The sequence below is a fragment of the Solanum tuberosum genome, unplaced genomic scaffold (genome assembly GCF_000226075.1).
Source record: "Solanum tuberosum cultivar DM 1-3 516 R44 unplaced genomic scaffold, SolTub_3.0 scf00096, whole genome shotgun sequence".
NCBI classification, from domain to species: Eukaryota; Viridiplantae; Streptophyta; class Magnoliopsida; order Solanales; family Solanaceae; genus Solanum; species Solanum tuberosum.
In genome coordinates, this window is record NW_006239025.1 from 609,710 (window position 1) to 633,463 (window position 23,754).

The following is a 23,754-nucleotide window of genomic DNA, read 5'->3' on the forward strand; positions in this document are numbered from 1 at the left end:
CTTAAAGGACTATTTTAAGTTTTTTTTTATAATCACCGATATTAATGATGTCCCTAGTAGGGTGATTATAAGTGTTCCATCATTTATCTGGGAATGATTTTGTGTTTATGTTCAAATTCACGAGATTATTTTTAGCTTTCTTAAAAATCATTGATATTAATGATGATTAGTCAGAGGATTATTAGTGTGCTGCCAAATACTTGAGGGACGATTTTGAGTTAATGCCCAAACTTGAGGTAAACAATAATCTTTGATACTAATGATGTTTATGTAGGAGGACTATAAGTATAATGGTTCTATCATATATTTAATGGGCGATTTTAGACTTTTGTTCAAACCTAAGGGATTATTTTGGATTTTCTAATAATCTTAAAGGACTAGTTTGTATTTTTTTAATAATTGTCGATACTAATGATGTTTGTATAGAAGGACTATAAGTATTGTATCATATATTTGTGGGCAATTTGAGTTTATGTCTAAACTAAGGGACTATTTTAAGCTTTTTAAATAAAGGAAAAAGGGTCAAATATGCCCCTAAACTATTCAAAAATATCTAGATAAACCCCCCGTTTGAAGTTTGGCTCATTTGTGCCCTCGCCGTCCAACTTTTCGCGCATATATGCCCTTGTAGACGTTATTTGCTTTGCTGGAAATAACCAACTCATTTTTCTTTTCTTTAAATAGCAAATGAAATTGCCACATATCATTTATTTATATTTAAAAATGAATTTTTTCAGGAAAAAAATAAAAATAAAAAAATGATATGAATACACCTCTTTTAAATAGGATATCCGACCCGTAAATCCTATCTGACTCAAATTTCTTTGGTGGATATTCACATAAGCCGACAAATCATATTTGACCCAAATCCCTTTGGTCGGAGAAACGCCATCTCCTACCAAACCTATCACTTTCTCCTAAAAGAAAAACACCATTAAAGGCGAGCTTTGAGCTCTAACCATGAGCAAACAATAGAGCTCCAATGAGCTCACTGATTCGCACAACCTCGGACAAACAACTACCAAATAGCTCCGACCACCACGAGCTCCAAAACACTACCCCCAAGGTAGCTGACAAAACACCAACCCGCACACTTCATTGGTCTAGCAAGACAACTAGCAAACGACCCTAAAACAACTGCGTTTTAGATGTCAAATGTTATCTCATTTTAGATCTGGACGGAGGAATTCAAACTCCGACCACCTTGGGTCGGATATTCTATTTAAAAGAGGTGTATTCATTTTTTAAATATAAATAAATGCCACGTGGTAATTAAAAGGGGATGTGACAATTCCATTTGTTATTTAAAGAAAGGAAAAATGAATTGGTTATTTCCAGCAAAGCAACCAACGTCTACAAGGGCATATATGCGCGAAAAGTTGGACGACGAGGGCACAAACGAACCAAACTTCAAACGGGGGTATATCTAGACATTTTCGCACAATTTAAGGGAATATTTGACCATTGATACTAACGATGCACTGAATAAGAGGACTATAAGTGTACCACCATATATTTAAGGGACGATTTTGAGTTTCAAACTTGAGAGACTATTTTTGGATTTTAAAAAAATATCAATATCAACGATGTGTAGTATGAGGACTATAAGTGTTTCACCGTATTTTTTAGGGACAATTTTGAGTTTACGTCCAAACTTGAGCTAGGGATTATTTTGAGTTTCTTTTAATAATTTTTTAAACCAACGAGGTTCATATAGGAGGACTATAATTGTTCTATCGTATATTTAACGGGTGAATTTTAATTTTTCTTCAAACTAAAGGGACTATTTTGTATTTCCTAATAATATTCGATACCAACGAGGTTCGTGTAGGAGGACTATAATTGTTCTATAGTATATTTAATGGGAGATTTTAAATTATTCTTCAAACTTAAGGGACTATTTTGTATTTCCTAATAATATTTGATACCAACGAGGTTCATGTAGGATGACTATAATTGTTTTATCGTATATTTAACGGACGATTTTATTTTTTTCTTCAAACTTAAGGGACTATTTTGTATTTTCTAATAATCTTCAATACCAACGATGTTCATGTAGGAGGACTATAATTGTTCTATCGTAGATTTAACAGACGCTTTTTAACATTTCTTCAAACATAAGGGGATTTTTTGTATCTTCTAATAATATTCGATACCAACAAGGTTTGTGTAGGAAGACTATAATTGTTCTATCATATATTTTACAGGCGATTTTAAATATTTCTTCAAACTTAATTAATGGACTATTTTATATTTTCTAATAATCTTCGATACCAACAATGTTAGCGTAGGAGGACAATAATTGTTCTAACATATATTTAGCGGGCGATTTTAAATACTTCTTCAAACTTAATGGACTATTTTATAGTTTTTTAATAATTTTCGATACCAACGAGATTCGAGTAAGAGGACTATAATTGTTCTATCTTGTATATAACAATCATTTATTTTTTTCTTCAAACTTAATGGACTATTTTGTATTTTCTAATAGTATTCAATATCAACGAGGTTCGTTTAGGAGGACCATAATTGTTCTATCATATATTTAACGAGCGATTTTAAACTTTTTTTCAAACTTAAGGGACTATTTTGTATTTTCTAATACTTTTCGATACCAACGAGCTTCGTTTAGAAGGACCATAATTGTTCTATCCTATATTTGACTGGCAATTTAAAACTTTTCTCAAAACTCAAGGGACTATTTTATATTTTCCAATACTTTTCGATACCAACGAGATTCGAGTAGTAGGACTAGAACTGTTCTATCGCATACTTAACGTGCGATTTTGAGTTTTTCATTAAAATGAAAGGACTATTTTGTATTTCCAATGGATATGTTTGTAATTATTTTGTACTAATCTCGTTCAAAACAAAGTAAATATACATTTAAGTTAATTATTTTTAAGTAGTTGAGGGGTGAGAGTAGTAATTAAGAGATAAATAAGGTAAATAATGACAAAATGAATTAGCCACGTTGCAGTTAACTCCAGGAAAAATACACAGGAAAAACAATACCAGTGAGTTCATAGTTTTTTCATAAGAGCAAAAAACATGTGTTAATGCTTCAGTTTTTTTTGAGGTAATCAACTATTTCTCTCTCTAGTTTTCTGATGCAAGAATGGAAGTCGAGAAGGAAACAAACTACAAACTAAGTTAAAGTAAGAACTAGGCTAAGTTAAGCTAAAGATAATTTCATTCCTCTCCCCAAATGAGTACATACAAGGTATTTATACAATGCAAACTAAACCCTAGACAAATAGAAATGACAATACTACCCTAATAAACTAACTTAGGATCTTAAAGAAATAGGAATAGAAAATTGGGACTAAAATGTAAAGGATGGAAACTATGTAAATATGCCACTTTTGAACTCCCTTGGTTCAACTTGCAACATTCCTTCCCCCTTAAAATAAACCTTGTCCTCAAGGTTAAAAACATGAAGGGTATAGTGAATGTCTTCCAAAATTCACTTGAACTCCAGTAAGCATCCTTGAATTTATGCTTCCAAAACTCATGCTTAACAAAGTCATACTGCAAGGAGAAGACAAGCACATGAGCAGTATTTTTCAACCCAATATCAGTGAACTTTCGGTCAGCAGCTTTAAGAACCAACAAGGTAATTACATTGAGTCGATTCCTCATATCTCTACCCTGTTTTCCTGGAGCCTTGCCAACTACCGAGAGAATGGATGACTCGTGTATAGTTTCTCCAAGGACATGTAGAATGAACCATGTAAAAGAGACAACATTGAAAACTGAAAGTGCAACAATTAAGCCTCAAAATGCTGCCAAGTTGTAGTAGTCCATCTTTTAATTCTAGTATCATTTTCATTGCAAGACCATGCCAAAATTGAATTAAGGCATCTGATGCAATATTACCACCATGTAATATACTTACCAACTGAATTTGATCCCTATCCACAATAATAGCATTGCCCAACTTGTTTATGAATTTTAGACTATAGTTTAGTTCCCTCAATTTACCCTTCCAGTCAACTAGGCAACTATATTTCTTCTCTTTGAGTGAGCAGCCATTGTGACTGTGATCTTGAGAGAAAATGATATCCAAGGGATGATACAAATGGCTCCAAGAAGCAAAAAGATCGTCTAGTAGGTGTGTGGTCAACTGAGTACTGAAAATAGCAAGTAAGGAGATGGTATCCCTTGTCAACCACCATTGCAGATTGTTAGCAATACTCATTCCACCTTGTCCCAATCTTTCAAAATAAGAATTGTAAAGCCTTGATTTTCCAATACCCAAGATGTTTAAAATGGTGTTGTAGTATATAGAAAGAGCCATGAAAATAGGAAAATTCCATGAAATAATCTGACCAACAAGTGCTCTATTTCCAAATCGTATCAGTACTCCCTCCTTCAAAACTTCCTTGACCTCAAGGAAGCATCTTAACAAACACGAGCATAAGTGAAAACAGTCACCTGGATCAAATGGAAAATGTAAACAATCACCAAATATATGAGCTCTAATCTCAATTTGGTCAACAATGTTGGTAAGAGCATCAGCAAATGTCAAAGGAAGTGAAGCAGGGAAGTTTGCTCTCCTCGAGAATTGAACATACTCCTCGAGGTTTCGTTTTCCCGTGAGTACAACAATAACAACGTTGTCATTTTCTAATTTAGTAGAAACGATTGATTCATCTAAATTCACAGACTTCCATGAACAAGTCACGCAACCACAATCAACCATTAAAAAACCTTGCCGTTTTAAATATTTCTCAAGTACTTGAATTGCACTAACCTTCGCGCTTCCTGGCACATGTATAGCTTCAGGTCTCTTTATTACAGTAGCTGCAGCATGAGCTAAAGCTGAATTAGTATCTACCCCACTTAGCAATAAAGCGCTGCAACAGTTAACTAGAGAAAATGAGAAGTTGTTGCTCGACATTGGAAACTCAATCTTCTTTTGTAATGGATAACCCCTAAGCAACATCTCTTGCGATATAGAAGATCTCCCCAAGTACCTAATTCGGATTTTCAAAAATGAGCAACCTCTATATGTCGTAAAATGCTTCTCGAAAGCAGCTGGACATTCTCCTGTAGTAGGGATGTTGCATCTGATGAATAGTCCAAGTGCAAATTTCAGACCCAAATGGAATTCGGCACACTCTTCATCTGCAAGGGCTGCAACTATTTTGCCTTTCTCCTCAGAGAAACTCGCAGTAGTAACTGAATCTTCATTCCCGATGCAATTTAATTTGTCAAAATAACCCACAACATCACAAGTTGGCATTTCTTCCCATTGATCTTTTTGTCTCCTCCTCTCTTCTTTTTTCTTAAGTTGACTCAAATTTAAGAAATACTCCACTGCTGTTACCATTTTCTCTTCAATAGAAGGGCTGTTAATAACAAGGAACTGATTTGATTCTTTTACAGCATTTAACACACAAGTCTTTCCTTCCTTTGTTGGATAAACACTATCGACCAAAGCTAACTTCATAGGGTTGTCCTCCTTGTTGTATACAACCATGTCACTGCTGAAAGCAAGAATTTCAAGAGCACGAACCTGATAAGGATTAACAAAATCAGTAAAAAAGCATTTGGATTCCAGATTCTTCACTTGAAGCTCATAATAAGTAGGTGGATAGCCATTAAAAGTAGCAGTGGTGTCATATGATGTTTGATCAAAAATTACTACTGACTCTGTTATGCTCTTGGTAGTAGTTTCTAGTTCAATAAAACTTTGTGAAACATCAATTGTTTGAGAAGGCACATCAACATAGGTTTCACAAGTTCTCAGAGAGCTTTCATCAAACACCTTGTGTGCATTCACATCAAGGGATGAGGGACTTCGAGAAAACTCTTCCTCCTCCTTATCAATTCCATTCTCCCCCAATTCAACCTCCAAATCCAAGTTCATTTTGCAATTATCTTTGTTGTTTGGAACTGCAACTTTTAATGTTACAGGAACACGAACCTTCTGAGAAGGTATAGTATCATTGTCTCCAAATTTAGAGATATGATAATAGTTGGTGAGAAGAGGCTGGTGAACCTTAGTAACGACAGATGGTGATATCACGGCTTCTAAAATCACCGCATTGCAACTCCCAACGACTTGAGTACTGCCTGGTCCTTCTTCACTGAAGCTGACGTTACTGTTGATAACTGTGGGAATCACTTTCTCCATCAGAGGGTCTTCGGGAGAGAGCCAAACCGTGGACGTATTGATAGGAGACTGTTGATACTGACAGGACAATGCAGGATTGGGATGTTCAAATCGGTAGTTGGTTCCTACCATCCTTGGGTCAGAGCCAAAACCCATAGCTGCAGCTTCTTTCCTAACCACACCAGCATACCAAATATTCGAGGATGTCCTAGCGAACTCCGATGGCTGGTAGGGATAAGAAGCAGGTTGGAAGCTCGGAGCTTGCCGAGGATGTTCTAGACTAGAATTAAAAGAGTATAAATGGTATTGTTGATCAAAATGTTGTTGACACCCGGAATAGTAAGCTCCATATCCAGTATTACAGTAGTCATAAGGATTGCTAGCTTGATAGGTTGCATTTCCACTATAATTTTGCCATGGATTTGCAGCCCCAAACTCTGGTGAAGCTCGTGGGTCACTGTATGGTGAACGAAATCTATGAATGTCCATTGCAAAACAGGTCAGAGGTTCGATGCTCTGATACCAAATGATGCAAGAATGGAAGTCGAGAAGGAAACAAACTACAAACTAAGTTAAAGTAAAAACTAGGCTAAGTTAAGCTAAGGATAATTTCATTCATATCTTCCAAATGAGTACATACAAGGTATTTATACAATGCAAACTAAACCCTAGACAAATAGAAATGACAATACTACCCTAATAAACTAACTTAGGATCTTAAAGAAATAGGAATAGAAAATTGGGACTAAAATGTAAAGGATGGAAACTATGTAAATATGCCACTTTTGAACTCCCTTGGTTCAACTTGCAACATTTTCATTTGCAATTCTTGATCAAGCTCAATTTGGGTTAGTTTTTCTGCTTCTTTTGATGGTTTTAATCGGAATTTTCAGTTTTTTTTTGCTTATAGACGTGTTTTTTGGTCGGTTACAAATTTTTTTTCTTGCTAATTAATCTGTGTGGAAGTGTGGCATTTGGTTAGAAGAAGAAAATTTTTGTGGGGTTTTGTTGGAGTTCATTTTTATGATCATTGATCAGCGTTTTCATTTTATATCTAACTTGAATTTAGGGCTTTTTGTTTGTTTTTGTAGGTGTTTCCAGTTGTTGTGAAGTTTTTTGTGAAAGGTAAAGTTTTGTTTTTATTAGTGAATTGAATTTTTTAATGTTTTTTATATCAGTTGCATGTTGATTCTCACTGAAAAAATGTTAAAGATTGTTTTTTTTAATGTTTATATCTAGTGTTTTTGTGTGTTCATTTTGGAATTAACTTAAATGGGGATATAGAAGAGTGGTTTTTCAAAATGGGGATGTTCTTGATTGTTTTGGAAGGAAAAAAAAGGTGAAAAAATCTTTTGAAGTTTTTTTTTTTAAAAAAAAATGTCTATATCTAGTGTTTGTGTGTGTTCATTTTAGAGTTTACTTAAATGGGGATACTAAAAGAATGATTTTTCAAAATGGGGATGTTCTTGATTGTTTTGGAAGGAAAAAAAAGTGAAGAATTTGAAGGTTTTAAATTTATATACCAAGTGTTTTGTTTGAATGAAATGGTGTCTAAATGGAGTGAAATGATGGACGAAAACACTTGGTGGTTTCTTCGTATCTGTCTGAGCATTGGTAAGATTAATCACCTGTATTTGTGGGAGGTAGGAGGTAACCGGTGAAACAATCGAGGTGTGTGCAAGCTGGATTGAACACCACCGTTTCTAAGAAAAAAAAATCAAGATCTTGCTTGATCAAAAAAGGGAATGAAAATGAAAAAGAAAAAGGATTTTGAGAGTCAACCCTAACTAATTTGGGAGTGAAGATTTTGGGCATTTTTTTCTTGACTAACGGTTGTTGAATTTTACTTGGAACTTTGAAAGATGTTTGATCAGTGTATATTTGTTTGTTTTTTTAGTTTTTGAGGTTATGCCTTATAAAGAAAAGGTTTCCGAAGTTGTTTTTGCCTTGGTTAACATCAGTCATCAGGGTTTGTTGAATTTATAAACTACTGGTTTGAAATACAAGTGTTGCTCTTTGTTACGATTGTCTTTAGGCATTTCCCTTAGGAACCTAACTTCCTATCTGCTTGACTTTTCTAAAGCTTTTTGTTCTATGAGCTAACAAGGAAAGAAAAGCAAATCTTTGTCCAGCTAGCTGAACTCCGTGATAAAAGGTTCAGCTAAAAGTCACTCTGTGTGGAACTACTACAGCTAGCTCAACATCGTGATACAAGTTCTTTATCTAGTATATCTCATATTGAGTCTGATGACTTTTGAGTTTTGAAACATCTTCATATCAATCCATGAATGATGGAGCACACCTTATGTGGATGCTACTTGTTCTGACCTTTTTCTACTCTTTTGTAGTTTTTACTAACCGTTTGGCAAGTTTGACTTAACCTGTAAGGGAAATCAGATAACTTTGGTACCTGATAGTTACCTCTATACTACCCAATGCTTTTTTTCTTCTTGTCACTTATACAATCATTTATACTAAGTTTCATATCCTCTCTATGATCATTCCTGTTTTCTTTGTTTGAGCTCATCACTGTCATGTGGACTTTTGTAGACTTCAAGAGTCTTTGGTTTTTGACTGGCTAAGGGAGTAAAGGTGACCTTTTTACAACTGTGAATTGTGAAGGTTTATCTTGGTTGTCAATTTTGTCACAACTTCTTTTCTGAATGGCAATCAAATAAACGAAGGGTACTCTTTCATGTTTACAATTATCTAGTCCATTAGGAGGTTTCAAGGAAGGAGGTCTTGTCACGTTAACATGTATTTAGGGGAAGATTTATTTCCCTTATTTAATCATGTTTCCTATATCCGGTTTTACTATTTTTCTTATTAAAAGTACATTGCAGTAGTCTGTATGACAGATATCTTTACAATAGTAGATGCATGAATTGCTTCTTCTTATCGTCTCTGTTGTCTGTTTAAGAATGGTATGAGTATTCATTAGTGCTTATAAAAAGGAAGGATGGTAAATAGTTACATATAGGCTTAGCTGGGAAGTTATTGCAGATTATGAGCATATTATTCATCTGGAGATAAGACTATGATCTGTAGTCATTGCAATGTAATAATGTCAATGATACGTATCTAGGTCAGAATTTTGGTTTCTAAGAAAATTCGGTAAAATGGTATGATTAGTGAAAATCTTTAATGCTAGCTGCAAATGGTCTAGTCAGTCAGTTGAACTTTACAAGGCTACATTTTGATGAAGCCTTACGGCTGCTGCTTGAGTAATGGGAGTAGTAACGGAAGTACATCTGAATTATCTCTTCCCCCTTTCTAAAGTAAAAAAAAAAGAGGGCAAGAAAGTTTTCCATCTTAAAGATATTCCTTTCATGGCTAGTGAACTCGCTGTTCTTAGAGCCGTAATAGTAGCTTGTTGTCTATTCACGTGCCATATTCACTTTGTCTAATTCCCGCTTCTCTTTCTGCATGGTTTGGTTACTCTTTACCTAATGTAACAACTGCATATCAAGAAAACAATTTATACTCGGGTTCTATTGTTGCATGGTGTTTGTCTATGATGGTTTGTGTTACGTAAGTAAACTTCTGAATTTAAGGGGATAATCCTAAAACTTTTGAATGGGATCTTGTTAACTTTACAGTTACTTTTGAAGTGTGCCTTTTGAGATGAATGCCAAGAAAAATTTACATATTAGCATTGAACTTTAAGTTTAATTAAATTGGTATCATATCAGCTGGCAGATACTGAGTTTATGTGATCGCTTAGTTAATGTATGTATTGGCATGTAGTTTTGCATGACGGTTTATTCTTCCCTGAACAGATATTATCCACAAGATTCTACTCTATATCATGGGGGAAAGGAATACGCCCCACAGTAATCACTTCATGACTTTGGGAGCAGATCAGCGGAGTCAAGCGTATATTTATCCAGAGCCTTGTATGACGTATGGGAGCTTTACAGCTTTTCCGCATCCAAACGTTAACACCACCGTGCCAGCTCCAGGAAGCCTTGGTAATTTCTATGCGCCCCATCTACCTGGCCATCAAGAGGGTGCTCTAATTTATGGGATGCCACCGTCCAATGGGATTCAACAGTGGCATCATCTCACCAATGTTGGCGCAGCGTTTGCACCACCATCAAATTACTTTTACCCTTATGTGGCAGCTCCAGCTGCATTGAGGACTTCTCCAGTTCCAGCAATTCATGGGTTACGTGATAGGCTTCCAGTCTCAGGCACTCAGGGCAGCATCGGAAATAATGCAGATAACTTAGGTAGGAACGATCCTCGTATGGACAGTACCAGAGGGTCATCTAAGCAAAAGAATGTTGCAGGCAACTCTGGAAATCTTCAGCGTCATTCTGCTCTGGCAGGGCCTAGTACTTCCGCTGCTCCCGTCATCACAACAGCAAATGAATCTGATGTTTCTTCGAATGATTCTGTATCACGCGAGCATGGAGGGAGTGACTCAGCACCACTCCTTGAAAATGGTACTACATCTGCAACTATGGATTTGCCAGTTCCAGCAAATCATGGGTTACGTGATGGGCTTCCAGTCTCAGGCACTACAGATGATTCTGTGTCAAGCGAGCATGGAGGGAGTGACTCAGCACCACTCCTTGAAAATGGTACTACATCTGCAACTATGGATTTGCCAGTTCCAGCAAATCATGGGTTACGTGATGGGCTTCCAGTCTCAGGCACTACAGATGATTCTGTGTCAAGCGAGCATGGAGGGAGTGACTCAGCACCACTCCTTGAAAATGGTACTACATCTGCAACTATGGATTTGCCAGTTCCAGCAAATCATGGGTTACGTGATGGGCTTCCAGTCTCAGGCACTACAGATGATTCTGTGTCAAGCGAGCATGGAGGGAGTGACTCAGCACCACTCCTTGAAAATGGTACTACATCTGCAACTATGGATTTGCCAGTTCCAGCAAATCATGGGTTACGTGATGGGCTTCCAGTCTCAGGCACTACAGATGATTCTGTGTCACGCGAGCATGGAGGGAGTGACTCAGCAGCACTACTTGAAAATGGTGCTGCATCTGCAACTATGGATTCGCCAGTTCTAGCAAATCATGGGTTACGTGATGGGCTTCCAGTCTCAGGCACTACAGATGATTCTGTGTCACGCGAGCATGGAGGGAGTGACTCAGCAGCACTACTTGAAAATGGTGCTGCATCTGCAACTATGGATTCGCCAGTTCTAGCAAATCATGGGTTACGTGATGGGCTTCCAGTCTCAGGCACTACAGATGATTCTGTATCACGCGAGCATGGTAGGAGTGACTCAGCACCACTCCTTGAAAATGGAGTACAGAGAAGTGGGAGCAGATTTGCTAGTGGTCCAGATACTGTATTGCAAAATAACAATAATCATCTGCTTCAAGGAAACTATGTAGGCCAAGCCTATCAGTTTCCTGGCAATTCTTGGCTGAACATGCCTTTCAATAGTAGCGGTAGTGCAGCTCAATCTTGGGCCTGGAGACAGGCTGCTCCTTTAACCTATCCTCCCGGTAACTACTCTTCTTGTTTTAATTTACATTTATGACTTTTGAGTGTCTATTTAGCTTACTTAATCTTTTTGTTCTTCTAAATTTTGTTTTCTTATGAGCTATTAGCATGCTGCCAAGTTGAGCAATGCATATGTCAGCTGTCCTTTCTTCTAACAAATTTAAAAGCGACAATCCACTTGAAACACGTCTTATTCTTTCCTTTTGCATCTTCACATTTTATGTGGCATACGTCTCTTTTTTTCCATGTTTATAACCTAATGGTTATTTCATTTCATTTTCTAATAATCCAGGAAAGCCTTTGTTTTTCTCTTTCCTCAAATTAGCAACAGCAATTTGTGATTTTTATTCTAAGTGTCAGGATAACATATTAACTGATTGCATCTTTCTTCTGCTTCTTTCTATTTACTTTAGCTGGTGCCGGAGGCTATGTAATAGGTGCTGGAAACATGGCTATGCGAGGTTATCAAGTACCTTCCAGCAACGGGGGTTTGACTGGTTTCATGTATCCACCCATTCCTCAAGGACCACCGCAGTACCATCATCATCTGTCACCTAATATGCAAACTATGGCAGGCCACACAATGAGCTCCTATCCTCAGATGACAGCATCTCCAGGCAGACAACTACAACTTAGTTCGTCCAATATGGGACCCTTGCTTCCGTCTGGCTTTAGAATGTACAGACCTCATCAAAGGGAATTCATGATGCGTGGAACAAATGCTAGCCACCACAACCTCCGTAATGTAAGAGTTTTGCCACAAGATGTAAAATTTATTGCATTTGAATAGTTCTTCTTGCTATCTTTATCGTAGTGCAGTTTTGTGCAGTTGAAGTAATGGGATTGGATGTCGTATCTCTTTCTTTGTGATTTTACTAGGGAGTATCAATGCTGGGTGTTCCAAGATTTCGTGGAGTGCATGTTGTTGATCAGCACAGAGATATGCGATTGGATGTGGATCGCATGACGTATGAGGTAAGTGCAATTGTAGGTTATTTCATATTTGCATGTTTGATATTTTCGGCAAACTTATCCTGCAATATCAAATATCTATCCAGGAGCTTCTTGCATTGGAGGAGCGAATTGGCAATGTGTCAATTGGTTTGTCCGAGGATATCATCGTTGCCAATTTGAAAACGAGAATATTTTTGTCTACCGAGACTCCTAGCCCTCTGGAAAATGTTGCATCTGATCAAGACCAGAAAACTGTCTGTGTAATATGCCAGGTATTACTCCTTCGCTGACTTACACTCTACGTAATGTTTATATTTCCATTTTCTTCCCAAGTCTTAAATTCATCAAAACATTGTCATGAATCTTTATAAGGTTTCCTTATCACGCACAATCTCACCTCGGCCTCTATGTTGTGATTTTCTTTCTTCTTTGAACTTTGCATCTTATTTTTTGTTTCTTTGAGATAGCTCTAATGACTTCATATTTACACGCGTTATTGCAGGCTGACTTCAAGGATGGGGAGAAGATCGGCATTCTCAATTGTAGCCATGAGTACCACGAGGAATGCGTGAAGAAATGGCTGGGTGTGAAGAACAGCTGCGCGATCTGCAAATCTGCAGCCTTGTCTACTGAGAAGAAGGACAAGGAAGTGGTGACTACAGGAGGCGGCTAATGTTGCCATATAATATTTAAACCTCCGAGATGTGGAGTTGTTGCTGAAACTGTATTATAAACTTGTATATACTTTGCGCAGCAGTCCATCTCTCGAAAACATTTACCTGCTGAACCTCAACCTTAAATCTGTAAAACATTAAGTTGTACAGACTTGTACTTCTTGTTCAATCTTGCATGTTTGTTGTTAAATCTTGCATGTTCGTTATATCTATGTGTTCTGTTGATATCTTGTGTTGCAGGGAGGAATGTAGGTTGTACATCAACCTCAACTTAACGGTACGTAGTCTTACTCCTACCTTGTGAATGAATGGTTGATAGATTGTTTCTGATAATCATCGGCTCAGTAGTTTATATAGTAGTGAAGTAGCCATATATATTGAAGTAGAAAATAATAATTTGTTCCGTCAAGTTTCTAAAATCAAGGTTTTTGTTTTTTGGTGAAAAGTTGTTTGTGTTTGGTTAATTAATTTTAAAATTACTTTTGAATAGCAATTAGTTTTTGACGATTTTTTTCCTAATGCTTCTAAAGTGTATTTTTCTCTCTACAGAAGCATTTATTTCCTTTCAAAAGTTTGATCAAACACCGTACTTTTCTAAAATAAGCATTTTGAAAAGTGAAGTGCCATATATAGAAATATATAAAATTATTCATTTTCATGTCTTTCTAGTTCACTATTAAGAATAACATTATATTGGAATATATTTCTACTTATATGATTTTATAAAAGCTAATCTAAGGATATTAACTAAACATAAATGTAAAAGAGAGACGCTCTAATTTGTCTTTATGAACATAAAGGCGCTTAATAGTGAACGAGAAGACATGAATAATTTGGTAAGACACTTCAACTATTCAGAGCATTCACGAGCATGGGAACTATGGCATCATAGCAATAATGCAGAATTCCATCACAGCTCAACAAGCACCAGACCACACATCCAAAGACTCAAATACTAAAGATTTATCAAACCAATATCTTAAACTATCAAACCAATATCTTAAACTTTGAAGTGATAGGTTAATTATCCAAAAAATTAAACTGTTTTAGACCTCTTATTTACCTTGATTCTATCATGATCCAAAAGTGATAAAAAAAACTCTTCAATTTCTTTCCTAAATCATCTTTCTGGCCTTCTTTTGCCCTTCTTTTTCATTGATGCAGGCTGGGATGCCGGGGCAGCCTTGGTTGCTACATGTCTGTTGTCTTCTGTTTCAAATATAAAAAAATCATTAGTTATTTACACAGTTACAAAATATGAATTAATTGAACAAAACAACATAATAAATAAATTCTTAATTCAGTATAGATTATTGTTTTGTTTGTTGACTATCTTTCATGTTTTGTCTTGTAAAATGATTTAATTGGATCTTGTACGTTGTCTAACTTATGATTTGGTTACTGTGCTTTTTCATTTGACCGTCACAAGCATCGTTGCTTCAAAGTAGAATAGAACGATGCTTCAAAGTAAAATAGAACAGGTAAGTCACGTTAATCTTTAGGCTCAGATTACATGTTGAAGCTTGTTGTAATTGCTCATTCATTTCATTGTGTTACAATCTGGCATTAACACTCTTTAAGCCCCTCATAATGTACTTGTCTTAAAGTTGGATCTATGTCGCAGGACTTAATGACTTTATTAGCTTATAATGAAGCATTTACTTGGTCTCTATTTTTTGTATCTCTGATGTCGTAATTTCTAATGACCTTTAGTTCTCCCTCTTCTTATGTCATGTTGGTGGCAGCAAATTCAAACCTCCATAGAATGCCAAACATGGAAATCTCAGCAGAAGTTGTTTTTGTTAAGTAGATTTAAAAATTCTAAGCGTGTAGTTTGTTTTACAGAATAATCAATTATCTTTTCTGCTACTTAGTTCTATCCATCTGGCATAACAAGTCTCTTAAAAGCTCTCTCACAAATTTACTTAAGTCTGTTTTTTGGTATTTTTTTTAGGTTAATTTCCCTTTTTTGATGTCATATTGGTGGCAGTGAATTCAAACATCACTACAGAATTATACTAACTTGCATATTGTTGTTGGGATTGTTGCAACTGAAGCTTCATGTAAGTGTGCACTTGCAGTTGTACTCAGATTGGATAAATATTTGATTGTAGAACTTTTTTTACGCACATCGTAGAAGATGTATATTTATGATATCATAGTTTCAAATAATAATCACACTCAACTTTTAATTAATTGTGAATAACTTTTTGGGAAGTGAAATCAAATTGATTGTACGTTGGATAAAAGAAACAAAACTCCCAAAATTTTATACTTATCAAAATGCAAATTAGAGTTAAATAAAAATGACATTTAATTACTTTTGTGTAACAATTGTTATATACTTGACCTCTAGTAAATGCTTATGTCAGCTAATTTACAACTTTTTATAGTAAGTTGATATGAAATTATGAAATGAAGTTAAAGTTTTGGTTAGACATATGATTTGAAGTTTTTCTGTTGTATATTTTTTTTTAAAACATAAGAATATCATAAATTGTAAAACTATTACAATAGTCTCAATTATTTATTAAATCTTACCAAATAAACAAAAATTTATAGAATCGCATAATAAATTATTACAAAGTCATTGTGGTCCGTCTTGTTCACTCAATATAGATGAAAAATATTTTTTTTTCTTAAACATTAAAGTAGTAGTAATAAATTTGGTTGATAAGTAAATTTGTTAAAAGATAATGAATTTGACGAATATGAATGATAAAGTAGGAATTGATTTAAAGTAGTAATAAATTTTATGTTGGTGAGAATAATAAATTTTAAAAAGTAATGATATGATTATAAATTTTATTTAACATATGAAATAAATGGCTAGTAGATATAAATATGGGATTGTTTTAACAAATTATAAACTTATGGATCAATTTACGTATTTGAAAAATTCCAAATCATGATTATTGGAGAATATAGGATTGTGAAAATTTAATATATGACATATATTAGACTAATATTTTCAAGTTATAACAGTAGAATTAAACTTTCAAGTTGTAACATTAAAAATTTCAGGTTCTAACATTTTATTAAAACAAAAAGTTGTTTTTAATAATTGAAAACATTTGTTTTGAAAAAAATAAAAAGATAAAAAAATAAAAATAAAAACATTTCTGGAATTAAAAAAGGGTAAAAAACAGAAATAGGGGTGTTAATTAGATTTGAAATGATTGAAGCTAATTATTAATTAGCATGAATTAAGGAAATTCAAACTAATTAAGAATATTCAGCTTTCTTAATTCACTCTAATTTGTTAAATTTAATTAAAAATTCTGATTTTATTCATTTTTCTCCCACGTTTCTCTCTCTTAGATTTTCTTCCAGAAATCTTGTCACTGTTGACTAATTGAGGTTTTTTTTGTTTGAAAATTCTTGATTTTGTTGTGATGGACGACTACGTATCAATATTAATTAAATATGGTGAAAAAATGGGTTCCTTCAAGTTAGTATTTGTTATTGTTTATAATTTGTTTTTGTATTTCAGTGAAATGAAAAAAAAAAAAAAACAACAATAATGAAACTGTAAATCACATTATGTGATTTTGTTTATGTAAATCGTCACTATAGTTAATTTTTTAATTTTTTTTATCTAAACAAAACATTTTGTTCATAATACGTATTAATTGTTGTGAAACTGTAATATTAGTGATTGTGTTGGTAAGTTTTTTTTTTTTTTTTTTGGTTATTTTGTATAATGTTAAAAAGTTGATTTAGTGAAAAATTAGCTCAATATATGAATGATTTGAGCATAAATGTATAGCATTTAAATATGTTTATCGTTGTAGATTGGGTTCGTAGATTAAGATTATAATATTGAATACTGTTTTTTTTTCCTGAAAATATAAATTAAATGTATAGTTTTGAATGAATTTGGTAGTATAAATGGAATGAATTTGGTATGAAAGCGTGTTCAATAATGTTTAAAAAAAGTTATTTAGAATTTTGAAGAAATGTATGAAAAGCTTTTAAAGTTGGTATAAAATTTGAAATTTTATTGTTTATATAAGTTTTGTCAATTGTGTATAAATTTGGTATGAGTGATGATTGTTTATATGAAATATGTATTAAGTGGGTATGAAATGTGAAATATTATTTTTTTTTAAAAAGTGTTTTGTAATGTACTGTCTGAATGATATTTGTATGAAAAGATAATGACAAGTGTGTATGATTTTGTTGTTATTATAATGAATTTTGTGGATGAAATTTGTATGTTCTTTGGATGACTAATTGTTTTTTTTTTTAATGAAACAGAGAAATATGTTGATTTTCAGATGGAGGGGATTATATATGAATCTTCTAGTCTTTATAGTGGTCTAGTAAGTGTGATAACATCACAGCTTATGATAGATGGTTGAACCTCTCCCATGCGAGAGTACATGGGATATACCAAGTTATGTTTCCGAGCCTAAATTGATGTCGCTCGGTCCAAAAAGAACGATAGAAAGACCGTAACTTGAACGTTGGAAGGGGTTTGCTGATAAGAAATTCAAACGGTCTAGAGTTACTTGCAGTAGATGTCGTCAAGTTGGCCACAACAGGACGACATGTTCAAATTATCATATGCAAAAAAATGATTATTTATTTGTTTAGACAGTATAAAATTTTAATTTTATTTTGACGTTATGACTCATGTTTTGTTTTGATATGAAACATAATTGGTGTGAAATGCATTATAACTAAGTGTATAATATACTGTTCATTTTTTATACGTGTTTCATTCATTTATCATACAAAAGTCATACTGCTGGAAATAAAATTTATTCAAGCTTAATATATAAGATAGTGTTAATATAGTGATAATTATACAAGGTAATTATGGAATGCATTTGGTATCTTGAATATTTAATGTAAGTTATCGTGAATATTAATTTGGTTTCTAACTGGTGTCTTACTATAAATAAAATTAAAACAAAAATTTTACCAATCTTGTTCAAGTTTCATTCCAACACTAACTTCAATTTATATCACACATATTATACCAACAATAAATCAATTTACATATAAACATTCATCAATTTCGTATAAACATTCATAATTTCATATAATCACACAATGCATACCATTTGTATACCAATATTATATCACAATTCATACAATATCCAACAATCAAACATTAAAGTCGGATGCATACACTTATTAATCAGATTTCATACACGTTTCATCCAAAAACAAGTTTAGAATAGAAAGTAAGCAAAATGTGATATTTTTAGAAAAAATTACTAGTTTGACAATTCATACCATTTTCATACCAATTTAATAATTCATACCATATACACAATTAATAGACAATCACACTAATGTTAAAACACAATTCATACCATTTGTATACCAATGTTATATCACAATTCATACAATATCCAAAATCAAAATATTAAAGTCATAGTCATACAAATATTAATTAGATTTCATACACATATCATCCAATAAATGTACAGTTTGAAAACACACAGACATTTTAAAAATAGTGAATTCAAATGGTATGAAGTCTGTATATTACTAGTATCCTGAAATTATAATTGTCAATCAGTAATTCGTATGTAGATGGTTTCTGACTGGAAGAAAACATATGATATTATATATCATCAAGCAAACATTAAAGTCAGAGGCATACACGTATTGATCAGATTTCATACACGTTTCATCCAAAAACATGTTTAGAATAGAAAGTAAGCATATTGTGATATTTTTAGAAAAAATCACTAGTTTGACAATTCATACCATTTTCATACTAGTTTAAAAATTCATACGATATACACAGTTAATAGACAATCACACTAATGTTAAAACACAATTCATACCATTTGTATACCAATATTATATCCCAATTCATAGAATATCCAAAATCAAAACATTAAAATCATAGTCATACAAATATTAATCAGATTTCATACGCATTTCATCCAATAAATATACAGTTTGAAAACACACTGATATTTTAAAAAAATTGAATCCAACTGGTATGAAGTTTGTATATTACTGGTATCCTGAAATTATAATAGTCAATCAGTAATTCATATGTAGATGGTATCTGACTGGAAGAAAACATATGATATTATATATCATCAAGTACTTAAACACAAGTAGAAGGTGCAATCAACTATCTCAAATTTCTTGTCTGTGGTCTTGGTGTAGGATAATTGGTGGTATCCGGAACATGTTCTTTTGCTATGCAAGGTCCACCAAATTTGCTAGCAACCGCACTAGTAACTTCACTCTCACTAATCGCACCATCCTCATTCTTTATTTTTCCATAATGCCATAGGATTGTGGCATACCTTTGACAATGGCACTTTGCATCGATATCAACAAAATGCATATCAAATTGATGTATTCAGCAAATAGACATGTGTACAAACCACAATCACTGGAAAAAAATTTGAAAGAAAAAACATTTTAAGAAATAAATTAAGTTACCTTTTCTAATGAAAACAGTAAAGTATAGAAATACATACTTGGAACTATCTTCTTGTTGATGAACATGCATCATATGCTTGATATCAAGTGGAGCATGAACTTCATCGGTAGAAGTTCCTTCAACCAATCTGGGACTCTTTCGAGGCGTTTCAATGGGTTTCTTAGACATGATTTTGTTGAAAAATTTAATTGGATGGACGATTGTGAAAATGGTGTAGTTGACGGGTGAGAAAAATGGGAGAGACAAGGTGAAAGGGGGTAGTGGGGGTGATGGCGTGTAGATTTGAATAGGCGTGGGTGGAGGGTGGTGGGATTGAGGTATGGGAGGTTTGGAGTGTAACAGTAAACAAGGAAGTCTAATCTATGTAAATCCCTTAATATGTGTAACTGATGATTTCAGTTTTAAAAAAGGACTGAAATCAAATTAATTAAATATTATTAATTAATAATATAAAATAATAAATAGATTAATCATTTATTAAATAAATTGAAATTGATTTTTAAATTAAATTTAATTTAATTAATATGTCATAACCCGTAAATAAATTGTTATAAGTAAGAATTGTTTAAAAGTATGTTTAAAACCCGTAAAATTTACTCTTAAATGTGTATATGGCGTGAATTTTTCATCTCATTATATGAAATCATGAGATAAAATCAACGTAAAATCACATATCCGAAAAAACACTTGAGTTGGTATATTTACATTGTCTCCCCATAAGTTGATGAAATTATGCTAAAGAAGGACCCACTCTTTAATTATTTATACATTTAACACCCTTTGGTTTTTGTGTGTCCCCTCAACAAAAAAGTTAATTGTCGGAATGGTCCTTCAACTTTTGGGAACTTTTCATTTAAGTATATAATTTGTGATTGAAATGAACAAGTAGGGTCCTGCTGGCTCCTCCCACGTGCAATAATGTTACTTTTGTGTCCCATGGGCTATACTATTTTCATGTACGGTCCCTCTTTGAGAATTTTCTTGGGATCCTCACCAATCCAAAATTTTAGAATTTTTAAATTTTTTTTAAAGACAATTATGGTGAGGAACATTGATTATTAATTAACTAAAATATATTAGCCAAAAGAATCTTTGTTGCTTATTTAACAAAAATGGTATTTCTTTCTGGATTGCACATGCTAATCTCCTTGGATTGTCATGACCTAACTATCTCTTTTTTAAAAAAAAACTTTAAATCTTTGTTATATTAGTTCCATCATCATTCAAAGTATGAAACTTACGAAATAGTAATAGTTTGGAGTTCTATGTGTTAATTTTAAGCTTAAATCATTGAAATGTATCTTGTCAAGCTAGTTAAGATTTATGTGTTAATTTTAAGCTTAAATAATTAAAATGTATCTTGTAAAGCTAGTTAAGATGCATGCAAGTTAACTTGGACATCAGTCCTATCAAAAATATATATAACTAAGTTCAAATGACACATAACGTGTTAGTCAACACATTTTAGGTATCTATGAGTATGAAATACTACACACATTAACAAATATTGAGTTGAAGGGGGTTTTAACCTTGAAAGTTATAATATATGGAGTAACAGAAAAATCCAATAATTGAAATATGAAATTAGTAAAAACGAGATAGTTTAGGGAAACTTTTAACCATTATTTCTTTTATTAAATATGCCAATATTTTTTCATTTATAAATCTATGTGTAATCATTGGTGTTTGAAATTGATCGATCTGATTAATTTAAGTTCTTGTCATAAAAAGTCCATTATGAAAGATTATAGTCTTTAAAAAAAAAAAAAATCAGAGCTCAACTTAAATTCTAAACTTCTTATTAAAATTAGAGAATTCTTTATTGTTCTTTCACAAATCTTGGCGGTAGATATTTTATCTTCTATTTTTGAAATATCATTTTTTAACACCATAATGAAATATAATATGAATTTAGTGGAAAGGAAATAATCCCTCAAGATTCTAAATTAACCGCGTTCGAATATAAAAAGCCGTGAACTTAAAATCAAAAAAGAATATGCTCCAAGACTAATTGTTTACTCTCTAAAAAGATAGCACAAAGTATTTCGTATTAATAGGGTTCAGAAAAAAATCGCATCCTAAGATAATATATAATGATATAGACAACTTATTCTAATACAATTATTAATTGGTTGCATTGGTCGAACTCACGATATAGCATAAAAAGATAGCTTTCGTATTGTGACATATATATTACATTAAGATAAAGTTTCATTACTTCAACACTCCCCTTCTAATATTTTACTCAAAAACAAGAATAAAAAGGATGGAAAAGAGAGTAAATTGATTTAAGACGTCATATTCAAGTTAACTTGAACAAGGGGCTGGTTATTTTTTTATACAATTATTATTGTTAATGCATGACAAAGAGGGAATCAAAATTATAAATAGAATAATAAATCAACGATCTCAAACTTTACAAAAACAGAAGATAATAATACTATATATTATATTGAAATAGACATATAGTAAGTAAGCACATGCAGTAGACAAGTTTTCTGCGTGACAGAGCTATTTAACATGCCTTTAGAACTAATCACTAATCATTATTAGTGTCTCCCTTATTATTTATTTCTCTTTTAAAAAAATAATTTTTTTTTTATTACTAAGAAAAGAAAAAGAATCGTTGATAATAAATGCATATAGGGCGATGGTGCAAGGAAACTACCAAAAAAATTAAACTATATAGTTAGGGATTTGGTTGAAGTCTTTTATTAATGTTAAAGGTGGGGTGTATTGGACCACCAAAGGTTTTATAGGGGAGTACCCTCTAATTATAGACCAGATATTGCGTATCTAAATTTTGAATGTGAAGTGTTTTCGATAAACATTACTAAAAATATAAATTTTTGATGGATGCAGAAATGCATCAAAAATATTATCAACGAATTAAATTTCATCTGATTTTCAATATGTTTCGTGGAGAATTTCCATTTTTAATTAGTAGCGAAAGACATATATATACCCTCAAAGTGTGAAACTTCATCATGCATATTCAAATTAATCAAACTTCAAAACAATCTGATGAAACAAAAGGAGGGTTTTGGTCCACCACCAAAGGCTATATGGAGTATCTCTATAACCCTATCCTCTGTTCTTAACCAATTATCTCGATTTGAGAATATTAAGAAAAATTTATCCTGAATATGAAACTTTACGACATGAACTTGTAGTAACCTAACCTCAAAATGAATATCGAACATGAGATGAATAATATATAAAAAAAGACAAGAGGTGGGCTAGGTCTTTCTTCTTTTATTTTTCTTCCCAAAAGGGACATTCACATAGCCTCCATGTGAGTGTGATTTGGGACAAAAGAAAGAGGAAGATAGGGGTATAACTATTACAAACAGTTCACATGGGGGAAAGAAGAAGACATGATTCTAATATCCTACTTTTTTATTTTCCCACAAACTCATCTTCCCTACATACCCCCACTATACCTTTTATTTTAATTTTATTTATCCAATATAATACTATAACTTATATTTTTTTTCTTTATCCAATTTGTAAGGATTTCTCCTTTCTATACCATTCATTTTGAGTCCCTTATTTTATTTACAAAAATTGTGTAAATATGGTTATGGCAAGGGTACAACTATTTCACCAAATCAACCAAATAATAAATTTCTTTAAACAAGTCAAATCAAATCATTTTTTTTTAAATTTCGAATTCGAATCTTTCATATGAAATTATCTTGTTAGTGTGTACTTTGATATGAATTACTATAATTTAATCAAATCCTAATATAAATATAGAGTGGAGTTTAAAATAATAACAATAATTTACTTTATTACTACTCCCTCCGTCCCTTTTTAGTTGTCCACTTTAGAAATGGCACACAGATTAAGGCAACAATGATTAGCACAGTGAAGTTACAATTTTACCCTTATGACAACTTTTCATTTCAAAATTACAACCACTTCTTTGAATTCAAGTGAAATAAATTGGAGGGAAATAAGGGTATAATAGGAAAAAATTTGTTGTCTTTTCTTGATTTGTCAAAATGGACAAGTAAATAGGGACATCTAAAAAAGGAAATATGGACAAGTAAAAAGGGACGGAGGGAGTACTACTTTAAATAAAAAGAGGAAAGGTCAAA

General features: G+C 32.9%; 1 protein-coding gene across 2 annotated transcripts; it reads left to right on the top strand.

The window, feature by feature from the left end:
* Positions 1 to 2,985: 2,985 nt before the first annotated feature.
* Positions 2,986 to 13,417, top strand: LOC102600149 (uncharacterized). 2 transcript variants are annotated; one of them, XM_015309147.1, is made up of 7 exons: positions 2,986 to 3,079; positions 7,213 to 7,246; positions 9,901 to 11,601; positions 12,013 to 12,344; positions 12,479 to 12,574; positions 12,658 to 12,825; positions 13,056 to 13,417. In XM_015309147.1, exons 3-7 carry the CDS (start codon positions 9,930 to 9,932, stop codon positions 13,224 to 13,226), a joined length of 2,439 nt encoding a protein of 812 aa, XP_015164633.1. In that variant the 5' UTR covers positions 2,986 to 3,079; positions 7,213 to 7,246; positions 9,901 to 9,929; the 3' UTR covers positions 13,227 to 13,417. The 2 variants fall into 2 exon arrangements, with proteins under 2 accessions (XP_015164633.1, XP_015164632.1); XM_015309146.1 differs by lacking the exon at positions 2,986 to 3,079 and adding an exon at positions 6,926 to 6,969.
* The last annotated feature ends 10,337 nt before the right edge of the window (positions 13,418 to 23,754 follow it).